Source organism: Columba livia, chromosome 10, assembly GCF_036013475.1.
Source record: "Columba livia isolate bColLiv1 breed racing homer chromosome 10, bColLiv1.pat.W.v2, whole genome shotgun sequence".
Lineage (NCBI taxonomy): Eukaryota > Metazoa > Chordata > Aves > Columbiformes > Columbidae > Columba > Columba livia.
This window is the reverse complement of record NC_088611.1, coordinates 18,178,105-18,193,274: the sequence shown is the minus strand read 5'-3', so window position 1 is coordinate 18,193,274 and position 15,170 is coordinate 18,178,105. Positions and strand designations below refer to the sequence as shown.

Here is a 15,170-nt window from a genome sequence, read left to right as displayed (position 1 = left end):
CCCTCCCGCTCCTAAGAGCGGCCTCTGCTCGTCTTCCCTGTGGGGCTGCCGGGGACAGGATGTGAGCTCAGCCCCACTCTGAGCACAACCACGCTGCGGTGTCTCAGCAGCGTTAGGAAGGTGCTCACGGGTCCGAACCCACTACTGTCACCTTTGCCAGCCACCAGCATGGGCAGAGCCAAGGGCAGGCAGGAAACACACACCAGAAACAAGCTAGAAAGGTCTGCTTTAAAAACAGGCAGAAGTGATATGGCATCGCTAGCTCTGCCAAGGACAACACCGCAGTGCAATCAGTGCCTGGATGTGCCGCCGGTAACACTGCGCTTACCCCAGCACCCACTCTGCATCGGCCACCGGTACGGGAGCAGGAAGGGAGGTGTGAACACTAGTGTGGCTCCTGCCCTGCCAGGCAGGCAGCCAGCTCCCCACAGCACTAATGAGGAAAGGAAAGCTGTTTCCTCCAGGGATCCAGTCATACAAGCTCCCATGGTGCTTGGGCATGGAGGTTCCTGGCAGGACTGGGTGGGCACATCACACATCGGAGAGGGGACAGCTCGAAGCAGCAGCCCAGCACAGGACTTTGCCTGCATGCAGCAGGAAGCAAGAGGTATCCCAATCCAGAGCCCCTCAACCCTGCGAGGTGGCATCGCTATCCATCCCACTGCTGGCTCAGCGTGTCCTCCTCCGTGCAGGCCAGGTAGCGGTCGTAGTTCTCCTCGCACCTCCTCACACAGCGCAGGAAATAGTCCTGGTCAGCAATGGCCTCCAGCAGGTCGGTCTGCACCAGGCAAATGTCGTACAGCTCCGAGGTGGGAGCGCGCCTGGGGCTCCTGCTGCCCCGCTCCATAAACACCTGTGGGGAGAGAGCAGCGCGCAGAAGTACTCACACCCTCTGCAGGCAGCAGTGCCAGGGCCATGCCCAGCACGAGCGCACGAGCGCAGAGCCTGGCAGCAGCGCACGCACCCTGCAGTGCTCCGTGCAGTGCTCCCTGCCCTCCTCCTCGGCCGGGAGCCTTCACGTCGGCTGTGGGTTGGTGGCAGAGGGCAGGGGCTCCCATCTCCCCTCCAGCAGTGGAAGGTGAAGTTTCTCCAGATTTCCCCTCCCTCCCAGAAAGCACATTTGGCTCCAAAACAGCGTGTGGCTGGGGCTTCTCTAAGGAACAGGCCACACCATGTGGCTGAAAGAAAACGGCTCTGTGGAGCAGCCGACCCCAGGAAAACCTCTGCCAACAGCTCTTCCTCTGGCTGCCACAGCTTGTCACACAGGAGGTAACAGGGACTTCACCTTCTGATCTTTACCACAGCCTGAGTTCACCTGGCAATCTGTTTCTCTCCAGTGCTGCTCTGTCACTGTAATTGACACTGGGACAGCCCTGCAGAGCTGTTGACGCAAGAGGAGGGGAAGCTGGTGTCCACCCTACTGATCCTGGTTGCAGGACAGCAAAGTCCCGGCAGTGGGGACGAGCCCCGGTGGTGAGATGCTCAGCTGCCGCCCAGACCCCAGTGAGATCTGCTGCCACCAGAATGTGATCTTGCCTGTCTGACCCAGGGTGGGGGCAGCCCTGGGGGTGGCTGCACACCTGCCACGAGTCGAGCAGCCCAACTGACCAGCCATGCTGGCTACAGATGGTGAAAGGAGGAAACCCTTGATCAGGGAAACAGCCCGAGGCTGAATTGCAGCAAGTGGAGCTGCATGAGCCATGCTCCAGCTGCTGCAGATACACAGGCAGCAGCTGCTGCACGCAGGGGCCTCGGGCTCTCAGCAGAGCCATCCACAGGAACTCCCCTGAATCAGGCAGAGCGCAGACCAAAGCCTGTTCCTGACAGGTCTGCTCCAGGCTGTGACAACTCCTGCCACCAGCTATAAATCTGTGAGCTGAGAGAGCTTGTATGGAAGGAAATATTCAATGAGAACTCCATGCCCTGCCACTTCTCAGCTGTCAATTGGCAAATGCTGCCAATCATTCACTGGCTGCCACAGGTTCCCTCTGCTGTGCTGTCTCCTCCCAGATGGAAACGGTCAGGGATTCAGCCTTGCCTGTGGATCTGTGGCTCTTGTTAGAGCATCGACAGTTGCCCAACTGCCAGGTGCATTTCTGTCTGCACAAATATGCTCTTTTCCAAGCGCCCTCCCCCACAAACGCTTCCCTTCCGATTCAGTGCCACAGAGGAGTTGCGGCTGTGCCCCGAGGCTGGCTGCTGCTGCTACTGCTGCCGGGAGCAGAGCCGACTCATCCAGCACAGCAGAGGTGCTCGGCAGAGAGCACAGGCAGCCAGCACCTGCTGTTCTCTGCTGACAGCCAATCTCACCCTCCCCGTGCTCTCACAGTTATGCAAAGGGAAGAAAACATGTTTGACCCCACCCAGGGACACCCCCCAGCACAGCTGGCACTGGAGGGGCCTTCAACCGCATACCTGGGGATGAACAATGGTGTCTGCATCGTCCAGCCGGATGTTGTCATCGATGAAGATGTGGTGAACGCTGGGATCATGGGGGTCGATCCACAGGGGCTTCCCACCTCGGGAAGAGAACTGATTTCTGGCCCACCTGAAACAGCAAGTGTGAAAAGGAACTGTCAGGGCAGGAGAGGGCGACAGCTCTCAGTGACAGCTGGCCAGGCTGCACTGCGGGCTCAGGGCAACCTCCGAGCCAGGGAAGCAGGATGGAGATTGTCCTGTCCTTCTGCCCATTGCTGCCTCCTGGGAAAGAGAAGCATTTTGCAGCACGGTGAAAAATCAGAGGGTCTTGGGAGAAAACCAGGAGGCATACCAGAGGATGAGGACCTGAGGAAAGATGCGAGAGCCTCATCAGGCTTCCCGTAGGCAAAATGGGGAGCAGTGACAGGGGCCGCCACAACTTAAAGACCTCAGAGAATCATGGGACAGGAGAAAAGCTCAATCCACTTTCTAAGTGCCCTGTTTCTCACCAGTCAAAGTGGTCTTGGAAGCCTCTGATTCCCTCCAAAGAGCTGAAGTATTCGTAAAGCTTCCTTGCACCTTCCCGGCTGGTCAGCCGCTCCGCTCCCCTTGTCAGCACCACCTCTCGCTTGCTGCAGCGTATCTGCCCAGGGGTGAGGTCCACCGGGAGCTGCAGGACCGCAGAAAGCAGGAGAGGAAAGGTTTCCAAAGCAGACAGGTTGCTCTGTGCACTGGCACAGACAACAAGCAGCGGGTGGGGCTCCCCACCACCACAGCATGGGAAGACAGCGCTGGAGGGAAAACAAGATGCCCTCCCTGGGGACGGAAAGGAATGAGCTCCTGGCTGCACACTGCCCCTGTTGCAACCTGTTTCAATGCTCCACAGAACTAGTGAAAGAGCTTCTGAAGCTTGTTCCTGCCCAGTGTGCTGCCAGAGACAGAGCACGGCTGTGATGGGCTCTGAGCCAGCAAGCCTTGCTCTGCTGCTGCGGCCCCTCTCTGGGAGAAGGGATGCTCTGTCCCATCCAGGATACCCCAAAGCAGACCTTTCCCACATGTACTCCCCCTTGCTAACAGCTTCACCCCGAGAAGCCGCTGCATTTTCTCTCTGCAGAAGCCAGTATTTTTAACAGCAAGCCGGCTTGGCGGCTTCAGAGCAGCCCGGCATGGGGAGCTCTGCACAGGTCGCCCTTCTGCAGCCTGCCGTGTGCTCGGGGATCACTCACCGGCACGTCCCGCAGGGCGGGGAACTGGGGGTGCTGCCCGGCCAGGGCACAGCTGACAGCCTGCAGGGCGCGGGGCAGGTCGGTGCCGAAGGTCCTGAAGACGACAGCGAACGCTCTCGCGTCCCGGTGCAGGGCGTCCAGGAGGCGGAAGAAGGCAGGCAGGAGCAGGTGGTAGCGCTTGCCGGCTTCCCCCTGCACCGAGAAGACGTCGTGCGACCGGCCCGGCCACTCCAGCAGCTGCAGGTGTCGGGCGTGGAGGCCGCTGAAGCGGCGGCCCGGGCCGGTGTCGGTGAAGGCGGGATCCCGGCCGTGGCGGCTGTAGTAGCTGAGGGCGCCGGGGCAGGGCGGCCGCAGGGACGGCCGGTCGCTCACCCACTGCCACTCGCCTGCAAGAGAGAACCCGCTCAGCCGCCGCCGCCGCCGCCCGGCCCCGCAGCCCCCGGCCCCGGCGCTCACCGGCGGCCCCGGCGCGGCCCCAGGTGACGGTGCTGAGGAAGGTGTTGAGGGCGGCCCGCGGGCCCTGTCCCGACACCGCGTCCGCCGCCACCACCGTGTTGTTCAGGTCCACGTGCAGCACCAGCCGCCGCTGCTGCCGCCCGGACCCGCCGCTCATCGCCACCGGAACCGGCCCCGCCACCGGAACCGGCCCCGACCGCGCCGCCGTTACCTGGAAACGGCGTCGCTTCCGCTCAGCGCCACTTCCGCCCGGAGCCCCCTGCCTGCCCGGGCATGCGCCGCGGGGCACCGCCGGCCACCGGCGCCCCGGCCGCCGTTGCCATGGACACGGCGGGGCCGGGGGCAGGGGGCGTGGCCGGGGCGCCGCCGCCGAACCCGCTCCGTGACAAGGGGGCGTGGCCCCGGCCCGCGGAAGGGGGCCGGAAGCGGAAGTAGGCGGTGCTTCCGGCGCTCCACGGGCGGCCATGTTGGAGCGGCGGTCGCGGCGCAGCGGCGGGTGCGGGTCTGGCGGCGGCCGGTAGGTTGGGGCCGGCGGTGTCCGGGCCCCGCGCTGCCGGGCGAGGGCGCTGCCGAGCCGCCCGGCGGGGCGGGCGCCGAAGGCGGAGTCACGGCGCTGCGGGCCCCGCCCCCCGTTACCCCCCGGGCCCGGGAGCCGGCGCGGGCCGGACGGGGGGTCGGAGCCGCTGTCTGCACCAATCACCTCCCGCAGCCCCGCAGGGCGCACCGGCCCCGGGCCGCTTTCCCCGCCGCGGGGCCGCTCCGGCCGCTGGGCCGGGGACAGCCGGCCAGGGAACCCGCCGGCCCGTCCGTACCGGGCCCGGGCGGGACTGTGCGGGGAGAGCGGGCGCTCGGGAAGGCGCGTCCTCTGCCCCGAGGGTGGGTCGGGAGAGGCCGAGCCGGGGCTGCCCCCGCCGAGCCCTCCCTGGGCCTCCCCACCCGGCTCCATCCCGCAGGCCCCCCCAGCCCCATGTCCCGGCCCCGGCCCGCCGGTGTGCCCGGAGGAGCCCTGCAGAGCCCGTTCTGAGCCTCCGAGCCCACGCTGGCATCACCCAGGCGCTGCGGGAGCGTCCTGCCAACCAGTGGCCTGTGCCAGGAGCGCTGCGGGTCCCAGCGCGTCCCCCAGGAGTGTGTCCCGTGAGGAAGCTCGCTGTGGGGTGCACAGGCTCTCTGGGGCCTGCCTGTTTGCAGCCGGCTTTCGCTTCTATTACAACGTGCACTGCACAAAACAAGACCCAACGGATCGATATTGGGATGTCCTGTCCCCGATGAGATGCCACGGCCTCTCCGTTCCACACCAGAATACCCCGTGAGGTGTCCCAGCTGTTCCTGGGCATTCTGCACCCTGAAGTTGATCCATTTTTCAGCCTGTTGAGTGGATTAAGCTTCACGCCCTGGTTGGCTTCGCTGTGCCTGCTGCTGCTTGTGCACTTTGAAGGTGGCACGTCTCACCGCTGGCCGCGGCGCTGCCGGAGTGCTTCCCCACCTGCCTCCCCTCCTCCGTGGGAGACCCCGTGCCTGTCGCAGAACAACTGCATTATCCTCCTCCAAATCCCGTTTCTGCCGTGACGTCTGCAGAACACTTGACTGAGATTAGTCTGTCATGTGGAGGCTCTTACCCCCCCGCTGACCTGTGTTTCTCCTTCTGCGGCTGCTTTTGGCTTGTGCCTCTTCCCTGCTGGTGCAGCCAGTGGCACAGACACCGGGTCGGCGTCGGCACTTCTGGTCTGTGGGGTTGTGGCGAACCTGGGGTTCTGGGGGATGTCGCACATGAGTATTGCCTTGCTGTGTCTGCTCAGGCACTAACTGTTCCATCATGGCTTTCTTGCCTGCACACTTCTCTCTCTGACATTGTCTCTGACATCGTCTACATTTCTCTGAAAAAGATTAAAGGATTTTCTCTGAATCCTCCTTATTATTTTGAGAGAGGTATCAGTGAAGCTAAAGATTTTATAACTTCTCAGCGCAGCATCCAGCTGTGGAGCTGGCGAGGCCACCAGCTCAGCGTGATGGGATTGGAGCTCTCTCAGGTGCATCACAAAGTCCTGCCTGGCTGCTTTTCAGTACCTATTTTTAATTTAAAGCAATAAGTAGTGCTTTTGTCAGACAGTTGCGTAGTGTCCTGGGTGTGATCCCAATGTTGTCCGTCAGGTCGTTGTACCCTTGGTCCTGGAGACGTGTGTTTCCTTCCTGCCACCCTGCTTGAATTTCCTGCTTCCTTCTTGCTCGGCAGCAAGTGCCCTGGCTTGACAGCAGTTTGCTCTGACAGTGAGTTGTTGGAGCAAGAGGACAGCGAGGAGCAGTGTTGCCACGGCGTTCAGCATCAGTGCAGCTGAAATAGCCTCTGGCTCTTGCCATCAGCTCCTCAGCAAGACGCTGCAGCTTTGACTGGGACTCGGTCAATTTTTGAGCAGAATCAATTAGGACGTTGGAAGATTGAACGTGACGGGGCTGTAGGTGCTCAGGCTGCTTAGTGTTAAGTTGGCTGGATTGTGGTGGTCTCTGCACATGCAGGGAGAAGGTTTGAGGAACGGCTGCTTTACCCAGGGAAAAATAAAACCTGGCTACCCAAAGCTGGGGTGTGTTAAGCTTAAACTGTAAATGAGCTGCAGATTTTACTGAGTTTGCCACTGGAGCCCTTCATCTTGGGATGGGTTGGATGGGATTGCCCAAAATCTTTGTTTAGGTTTTGAGGATATTTCTGGGAGAGATGTGGTTTTGTTTCAGAGATAAATCAGTGATGGGATTTTCTTGATGATGCCTCTGACGTACGTTGTGCCCAGAATCTGACCCAGTGTTTATGAGTAGCCACACCTGGGCTTAACAGTTTCAGGTCCCTGCTTAACAACACAAAATGATTTCAGTTGCTGTAAAACTAACTATCTTCTCTCTCCTTTTGAGGTGTCAAGGGTTGTTTTTCCAGTAGTTTGGACCTTTCTGAAGCACCCACTTGCCTAATGCCATGAATATTGCAGTGAACAATGCGGAAGAAAAAGCTGTCCATTCCTGGTCGAGAATTTCCTCTGCGGGACAGAAGGTGCTGGAGGAAGCCCTCCGAGTCTTCAACCCCATGTCCAAGGACCTTTCGGACACAGAGACTCAGCTGGTGGCCTTCATTCAAAGCCTGAAGGAGGAGGGCTACCAGCCCACGATCCTGAGGAGTAAGGATGTGTATGGGTACAACTCGTGCACGGCAAACACCCCTGATCAAACAAAAGAGAGTGCCCCTAACAGCTGCACCAACGAGACTGCCGGGAGCCCGCTGAGAACCGCCGCAGCCGTGGCAAAGGTGTCCACTCCACCGGCCGGTGTTTCCTTGAACTCTTCGAAAGTCTCTGCTCAGCCTGTCTCTAAAGGGGCTTCCAAAAATCTCCTGCTGAGCTCCTTGAAGCAGACGAGATCCCGCACGTCCAAGGCTGCGGCGGTGGGTTTCCCCTCGAGTATGTATCCCGACGTGTATCCAGCCATGAGACTGTCGGTGGTTCTGGAAGCTCTGGTGCCGCTGAAAACGACTGTGTCCTGCTTGGAGTCCAAGTACACGCGAGGGGGTCTTGGGATCTCGCCCTCCGACCTTAAACTCCTCAAGGCTTCAAGTCCGCCGAGGCAGTTTTCTTCAGGCAAGACCACTAAAATAACAGAAGGTAAGGGGTACAAACATTTGATAAAGAAAGCACCAGATTCTGCCACCCTTGCTTTAAATCTTCTGAAGGTGCCAAAGGGTGGTGTCCTGAAGGAGAGCAACGCTTGCAAAGCCTCGGGAGTCCTCAACGGGAGAATCACAGGCACCTCCTCCCAGGGCTGCACTGCAGCACCGCAGTCCAAGGCCTTGAAAATCAAAAATAAGGAAGCTCTGGTGGGGAAAACAAAGCGGAAAGACAGCAGCACTTACCGGGAGAGCACTGGGGAGAAGAAGAGAAGAGCTACGGAGGCAAAAGAAGCACCGCAGAGGAAGAAAGCAAATACCGTTCCTGTCCAGAACAAATCTGGACGGGCTCAGAGCAATTTGAACCTGCTGAAATTCTGGGCCATCAAGGTGGGCAACTCTTCCTCTGATGATGAAGTAAGGAGGAGAGCGCAGAAGATTCTTAGGGTCAACCTGTCTCCTGTGATCCGAATTCAGCCCTTGTCCCACTCTCACAGCGTCCCCTGACTTTCTTCACTTCGTCACTTTTTTTTAATTTGTAAGTAAATAAACACAAGCCCGGCACCAGCGTGCGCGTAAGTTTTAAGAGCAACTCTGGACCTCTGGTGCCTGGTGACAATATGTCAACTAACCCGCAGACGGAGCAGCCTGCTCTCACGCTGCTCCTGCCGCTGCTACGCAGGACCCACTGCAGAAATACAACCCCCCTTCAGGAACGCGGGGTGGGGACTCTGCCCGCGGGGAGCCGAGGAGGTCGGGGGGCTCGCTTCCCGTGGGTGCTTTTCTGAACGTGGCCATCTGCGCTCTTGTGTGCAGGGGGAGAACACGGGACTTGCTCATGACATTGATGCACTGTGATATTGCTCTTTTTCCAAGCTGTACGTTTACTGGTTTTATTTTGATCAAATTTTATAACTTTATTATCTATAAATCTATATATCCATATATGTGCATATGGCCCAGGAACTGTGGAAAGACAGAATTCCTCCCTCCCTCTGGGATTGGGTTCAATAGCTTTTTTTCCGCCTCTCCTTCAACCGGTCTTTTGTTGAAAGGTGCCAGGATTTCCTTGTGATTCAGTGTTGTGACAGTCTGTTCTGGGCTCTCTCGAGCAGCTCAGAGTTAGAGCCACTTGTTCGTCTCCAGAAATGCCAAGTCATTTGGAGAATTACCAGCTGGTTGACGATAGTTTTGATCATACTTTTGGTATTACCTCCGGGTTGGAGCGGGGGAGTGTTATGGGGCCGTTTCCTGCAAGTCTGCCTGATGTCTCTAGGTGCCTCCTCTGTTCATTGAGAGCAAAAGCTCTGAACTGGTAGGAGTTTGCTTCCAAAGAGCGATTCCTCCTCAGCACCCAGCGTTGCTCCGCTCTCCTGTGCCCCAGGTGCAAACGTAGAACGTGAACTGTGACTGGTAGAGCCAAAGGGCTGAGAGTTGTTAATAAGAATTGCATGAGCCATCCTGCCCACCCTGTAACTGCGTTGCTGTTGCTGGATGTTTCAGGAGTAGGTTTGAGGTGTTGATAGAAGATACAGGCTGTGTTTGAATGTATTGGTTACATCTTGCCAGTCCCAGAGCGCAGTGGGGTATTTGAGCCTGAGTTAAAGCAGAAAAGTGGAAAGGTGGAGAGGATTTATGCCAGCACTTATGCATAGAGAGTTTCTTTCTGTCAGTTTGTGGGGGTGAAGCAGAAGGAGGGGAGGTGGGCACTGTGTTATGATGGGTGACAGCTCTGCTGTGCTGTCCGGGATGTTGTGAGGAGGTGTGTGGCGGGTGTCAAAGCTCCCAGAGCACAGGCTATCCTGTCCCCAGAAGTCACTGCAGAGCCGCTGCGGGCAGCTGTGCTGACTTTCCTGCACTGGGGACACACTACCAGGTGGGAGCACAGGCTGTGCACTGGTGGAGGTTGCACTGCTCTCTGCAGGGAGCGATTTGCAAGCTCCAGGGGAAACACCATGTTGGAGTGGTCAGTGCTGCAGCTGTCATCCACGAGGGACGATCATTGCCCTTGGGGTACTGCAAAAGCAGAACTTGGTGGCTCGGGGAGAGGGAGCAGTGTCCAGCCAGGTGCAGCCATGGCTCTGTGCTGCCGGACGTTCAGATCTCTGCAGCAGTGGGCCGGTAAACCACTTGTTCTCTCACCAGCTCAAAATACCAGTTGTCTGACCCAGTAATCTCTGTGGACATTGGCTGAAGGGATGATCTCCCCTGGGCAGCCCCAGCTCCTTATGTTTCAGCCCCTCCATAGCACCTGGCTGGATTTCAGCACTTTGGAACGGGGCTCAGCATCTGATCCCCTGCTCAGAGAGGAAAACTGGCACGGAAAGGAGAGTGAGAAGGTGGGGAAGTTGGGCATCCCAGGGCTCAGCCAGAGCTCTACCCCCTCACCCAAGTAGAACACAGTGGAGGTTCTCTCTCTCGGGGGATGATTGGAGGCTCTGAAACACACACTGGAATCCTGCGTGGCTTTTCTGTGCATGTCTGAGTTGCTGTCAGAGATCATAACTTGCAGTGTTTGAGACTGACCTGTGAATGCCGCTGGTTGGCTGCAGAGGAGGAGGAAATATTTTCTTCTGCTTCTGTGTTTTAAAATGCTCTGGCAGAGAGTTCCCTGTCCTGACATGATGCTGGACAAACAGGGATCCTCTGTCACTGTTAACTGGCCAAAAATTGCTTTGTACCTTTTGTTCCCACTCCTTCAGACCTTTCTCATTCCCACGCTCTCAAATGCCAGGTCTTGAAGTCTTGCACTGAAGTTTCTCTTTTTGGCTGTTTCCTGAGCAGGGCTCTGAACTCCTGCCTGCGGTATGGCTGTCTGACAGGCCGCTCAGCAGCTTCCCCTCTTCCCAGCCCCTTATAAGGGCACCGAGAGCTCTCTGGAGCCTCTTTGTGCAGTGCAGACATCCCAGCTGAGTGCCCGGCCTCCAGTGGGACAAACAACCGTGCGCCAACATGGCTGAATTCGGGTTAAGGTTGCGTTTCCTCCAGCCTGGGCAGGAAGCCGAGCACCTGCAGCCACATCCCACCTCTGCGGTGTGTTTGTTCCCTGGCTGCACTGCTGCCTGCCTCCCCAATCTCCATCACCTCTCATCTTTCACAGCTTGAGTCTTTGCCAGTCAAAGATTTGGCTTGTGCTGTTGCTTAGCCCATCCAGCACAACACACTGCCTTAGCTCCGTGGGAAGGGATGAGCATTACAAATGCTTCTGTGTCGCTGAGGCTCCTGCCAGGGAAGTAAGCACCCCATGGCTCTGTGCTCGGGGACTTGCCTGTCATCAGTCCAGTCTCTGTCAGCTTCTCTGCACGTTTCTGACTGGGCAGCGCTGGAGGTCAATTCTCTGCCCTCCTCATGTTTCCTCTTCTCCCTCACAGGTGATTTGGGAATTTGGCTGGAAGGATTATCATAGAGTCACAGGATAGTTTGGGTTGAGGGAACCTTCAAAGCTCCCCCAGTGCCCCCCCTGCCATGAGCAGGGACATCTTCACCACCAGCTCAGGTTGCTCAGATCCCCATCCAGCCTGGCCTGGGATGTCTCCAGGGATGGTTCATCCACCACCTCTCTGGCCAACCTGGGCCAGTGTTTTGCCACCCCCATTGTAAAAAAATTTCTTCCTTGTGTCTAGCCTGCTCCCAGCATCCTGGGCCTTAGATGCTGGTGTGTGGAAGGCTGCAGAAGGGGCTGTGCTGTGGACGCTGCTGTCTGGTGTTTCGGGAAGGTGAAGGGTTTGATCAAACCAGACCTAAGACCTGATCTAATCAGAACTCTCCCTCCAGAGGTCCCTTCCACCCTGTTTATTCTGGGACAGCAGAGAACCGCTTGCCTGCTGGGGACCTGCGCAGCAGTAACTGGCAGGGCACATAGAAATGCCTCGCCTGGAGGGCCGTGGTCTCTGCTGAGTGTGCTGTATGCAGGTTGTTTAGACCTGTTTCTGTGTTAGTCACTTTGAATTCATCCAAGTGCCTCACCTGGCCTACGCTGTTCCTGGGCACCATGGCAGCTGAGAGCTTTGGGGACTCTCTTAGGAATTCTTTTACTGCGTGGATTTGTGCCACTGTCACTTTGAGAAATGATTCAGCCAGCGGTCAAAGGGCTGTTCTTCCGACTGAGTTTGTGGAAATCATTTCTCCTTTTATTCAGCTGCCAAGAAGCGAGAGTTTATGCTTCGCCTCCACCAGACAAGGTCCTCGAGCTTCCTGCATGCCTCAGATGTCCATCAGTGAGGTCCGTGGGGAGAGCAGCTTGGCCAGCAGGCAGCCGAAGGGCAAGCTGACATCAGATGCCAGTTGGAATCACATTGTTAATTGGTAGAAATGTTTTGAAGCTCATGTCCACTGTGATCATATTTCACCTTCTGCCACTGCTTTCAGTTGGAGAAATTTCTCCTCAGCCTCTTCCCTGCAAGCCATGGAGCATGATGCTGCTGCTTCCAGATGGTTTTCCCCATCCCCACAGAACCTGCTGCCGTAGTGATCCTTGTACAGAACTTTGTAAGCACCTTTCTGCAAAATAAGAAGGGATTATTTTGTTACTCCTGTTTTGTAGCCCACTGGTGGTATTTCAGCGTGGGGAGGAGGTGTGTGCTCTGTGAGCATTGTGAGCGCTTACTTGGCTGGATCATTTTCAGACCTGAACTGAAGCTGCCCCTGTCCTGCTCCGTGTTCCCCAGGCCCCTTTCGCACACCAGCAGCACTTCCCCACTGGCGGAGCTGGTGGGAATCCCCCTGCTCCAGCTGTGGCAAGAGGGGCTGGGCGGTTTGGGTTTTTTGGGCTTGAGGACAGAATTTGGGCAGTTTCAGTTGTGATTTGTGCTGTGTTCAAGGCCAGACCTTGCCAGCATGTGGTGGGGTGCAGCCACTCCAGCTGCTCCCTGCCCTGGGTCCGTGTTCCCTGCCCTGCGTGGGAGCTGGGCCTTTGGCCATGGCACAAGGGACACATGGGGACAGAGAGCGGGTTTGTCTCTCAGCTGCAGCTGGACAGGATGACGCGAGCTGGACAGCTTCCCGGGCAGGAGGGCAGGTTTTGGTGGGAGGATCCTTGATTCGCTGTGGTTGGAAGAGTTGGTGCTGAGCTGCGCGGAGCAGCTCCCACTCAGGCAGGTTGGTTGGTTTGTGTGGGAGTGACGGTTTCTGTGTTGGTCTCCAGAGCTGCTCTGGCCTGTTGGCTGCTATGGTCAGATAGGGATGGTGCTTGGGAGCTGAGGAAAGGAGGACTGTTCTGGGTTACCTCGGACCTTCTTGACGGTGCTGCAGCCCTTGGCTTTGTGAGCCGGGTGGGCTGGCACCACCCGTGGAGAGGTTCCAGGGCAGGTTGCTCCCTGTTCGGGGCTCTATGCTAGAGTGCACCATGCTCAGGTTTCCTTTCACAGCTTGCTCCTGCCTGGAGCTGGATGCTGGTAGAAAAGTGCCGGGTGCTTCACTGGCTGGTGGAGCAGAGACCTTGTCCCAGAAAGCAGGAGAGCCAGCCCTGGAGCCTCACCCCCAGTGTCGAGTGAACCCTGTTAGTAGGTGTGACTGTGCTAGCACTCACAGGCCAGCTGCTGCCTCCAAAGCCCTGCTGCTGAGGTCAGACTGCTCCGTTTGCTTAGGAAAACCAAGGAGGTCTGGTAAAAAAGTGAGAAGCTGAGATTAGAGGAAACCAAAGATGCCAGTGGCACCTGGCCAGCCAGCTTCTGCTCCGGCTGCAAGAGATCTGCCAAGAGAGGAGCCAGGTCAGTGCTGTCCCGTGGCACTGCCTGGCTCTGTCCCTGCCCGCTGTCCCAGCCCGTCCTGCCCTGTCCAGCAGTGCTATGCAGGTGCTGGTGCAGCCGGCTGGGGGCACGGGCAAGTGGGGGCCCTTTTGGAGCAGGTGCCCCTCCTAACCCTCGGTATCCATCCATCAGTCACACACACTGGCCCTGCTCAGTGGCCGTGGGGCAGGTCAGCCGCTCCATGGTCCTCAGAGCCCCCTGTGTGTGCTGGCTGGTACCCCTGTCAGGGGCATAGCGCTTCCTCCCTGAGCATCCAAAATACCTTCCCCTGCGGGGATGATTAGGCCTTGCCCCAGGGAGTCCCTTCAAGGCCTTATTATTGTCTGGGACTTTCTCCTTCTTGTCTTAATTAGCCCTTTCCGCTCCTGTTGCTACAGACAACCCCTATGAGAGTCCGGGGATTCCCATAGTTGCAGTCAGGCGTGTGGTGCTGTTGTAAAAGAGAAGGTGCTGCAAAGCCACCCCAGAAATACCTCCCCTGCCCCGCCACTCTGCCCAGCCCTGGGACGGGACAGTGTTGGTGGGAAGGTGCAGTATGCGACACTGATCCCTCCCGGTTCCTGGTGCGGCACAGCAGCTGCTCTGGGCGACACGGGGGCTCTGGGTGGGCACAGCCCAGCCCCTTGCACTCGTCTCTGCCAACCATTGTTTCTAAGAGCTGTCCTCACACCGCAGCATGACCGACCTGCTCCGGCTGGGACTGGTGCTGCCAGCTCAGCCGCAGGCGTACCCTGGTGTTCGGGGATCCCGAGCGATGTGGGGAGCAGCGACCGCAGCCCACAGGAGGGCGAGTAACAAACTTTTGTATGGTGAATTTACAACAACTGACCATCTTGTTCTTGAGTGAACTTTTTACTGTTTGATTTGTTTGTGTAGAATGTTTCCGAAGCTCTATTAATATTTAATGTTTAATATGAGGCTGGGCTGCTCCACACTCAGTGTTGTATATTTTGGAATGGCATTGTTTAGTGAAAAGACAGTGTTAGAATTACTCTGCTCTCTGAAGGGAATCGGACAAAAAACAGACTGTCTTTTTTCTTACATGAAGTGAACTTTTTGTTATGAAGTCCTAGCAGGTGTCCAGCCCTTCAGTAAAATGGTGCTCAGAACTGCCCAGTGTGTCCAGCTTTTCTTTGGGTCCTGCCAGACGGCACCTCCCGGCGCCGTGTGAGCTCCGTGGGACAGCATTACTCATGTGCCCAGCCGCTGCTTGGGGCACGCTCAGCTGGAGACCACTTCCCCAGTGCCCCCAGTGAGGTTTGGGGTTACCCCATTAAAGAATGCCTGGCTTGGGATGGGAAATGCTCCAGACGAGTCCCACTGGTGCTAAACTGGTGTGAACTGGTGTTAATCTGCATTCCAGGTTAGTTTCTAGAAATGTGCCAGCTCCTGTCTGCCCGCCCTCTGACTTCTCTGTGGATCTGCCCAGTCTGCAGCCGGGACTGTGGGGCCGCTAATTCAACAGACACACTGTTGTTCACCCGTGTGCGATCCGGATCCCCCGGTGCACTGACCTGGCACTAACGGCGGTGGGACCATGGCCCCGGGCAGACACCAGTTCCCATGCTGGAGCTCATTCCTGGGGAAGGGAAGTGGTTAAGCAGCTCTCCCTCTCGCTAAGGATGTTCAGGGAAGTGTTGTCCACCCGCTGAGCACACTGAAGTCGGTCCAAGCGGGGCTGGC

The 15,170-nt window shown here is 57.7% G+C and overlaps 2 protein-coding genes across 4 annotated transcripts; one reads left to right on the top strand and one right to left on the bottom strand.

Annotated features, from left to right (window-relative positions):
- Window positions 1–209: 209 nt before the first annotated feature.
- On the bottom strand, window positions 210–5,046 carry LOC102097411 (collagen alpha-1(I) chain-like). Its single transcript, XM_065074810.1, has 5 exons — window positions 4,101–5,046; window positions 3,645–4,030; window positions 2,928–3,088; window positions 2,416–2,548; window positions 210–853 (listed from the first exon to the last, which is right to left on the bottom strand). Exons 1-5 carry the CDS (start codon window positions 5,044–5,046, stop codon window positions 650–652), a joined length of 1,830 nt encoding a protein of 609 aa, XP_064930882.1. The 3' UTR covers window positions 210–649.
- CCDC71 (coiled-coil domain containing 71) lies at window positions 4,483–14,600 on the top strand. 3 transcript variants are annotated; one of them, XM_065074700.1, is made up of 2 exons: window positions 4,483–4,617; window positions 6,999–14,600. In XM_065074700.1, exon 2 carries the CDS (start codon window positions 7,060–7,062, stop codon window positions 8,245–8,247), a length of 1,188 nt encoding a protein of 395 aa, XP_064930772.1. In that variant the 5' UTR covers window positions 4,483–4,617; window positions 6,999–7,059; the 3' UTR covers window positions 8,248–14,600. The 3 variants fall into 3 exon arrangements, with proteins under 3 accessions (XP_064930772.1, XP_021150349.1, XP_064930773.1); XM_021294674.2 differs by lacking the exon at window positions 4,483–4,617 and adding an exon at window positions 4,911–5,822; XM_065074701.1 differs by lacking the exon at window positions 4,483–4,617 and adding an exon at window positions 4,911–6,127.
- Window positions 14,601–15,170: the final 570 nt, after the last annotated feature.

What these genes read in the sequence shown, in the direction of transcription:
- CCDC71 (XM_065074700.1), top strand. Translation starts at nt 7,060, where the DNA reads ATGAATATTGCAGTGAACAATGCGGAAGAAAAAGCTGTCCATTCCTGG.
- LOC102097411 (XM_065074810.1), bottom strand. Translation starts at nt 5,046, where the DNA reads ATGGAGCCGGGTGGGGAGGCCCAGGGAGGGCTCGGCGGGGGCAGCCCC. An exon ending in CCGCCCTGCGGGACGTGCCG is followed by an intron (nt 3,089 to 3,644) that starts GTGAGTGATCCC and finishes GCGGTCCTGCAG; the next exon opens with CTCCCGGTGGACCTCACCCC. An exon ending in ACACCATTGTTCATCCCCAG is followed by an intron (nt 854 to 2,415) that starts GTATGCGGTTGA and finishes CTCTCCCCACAG; the next exon opens with GTGTTTATGGAGCGGGGCAG.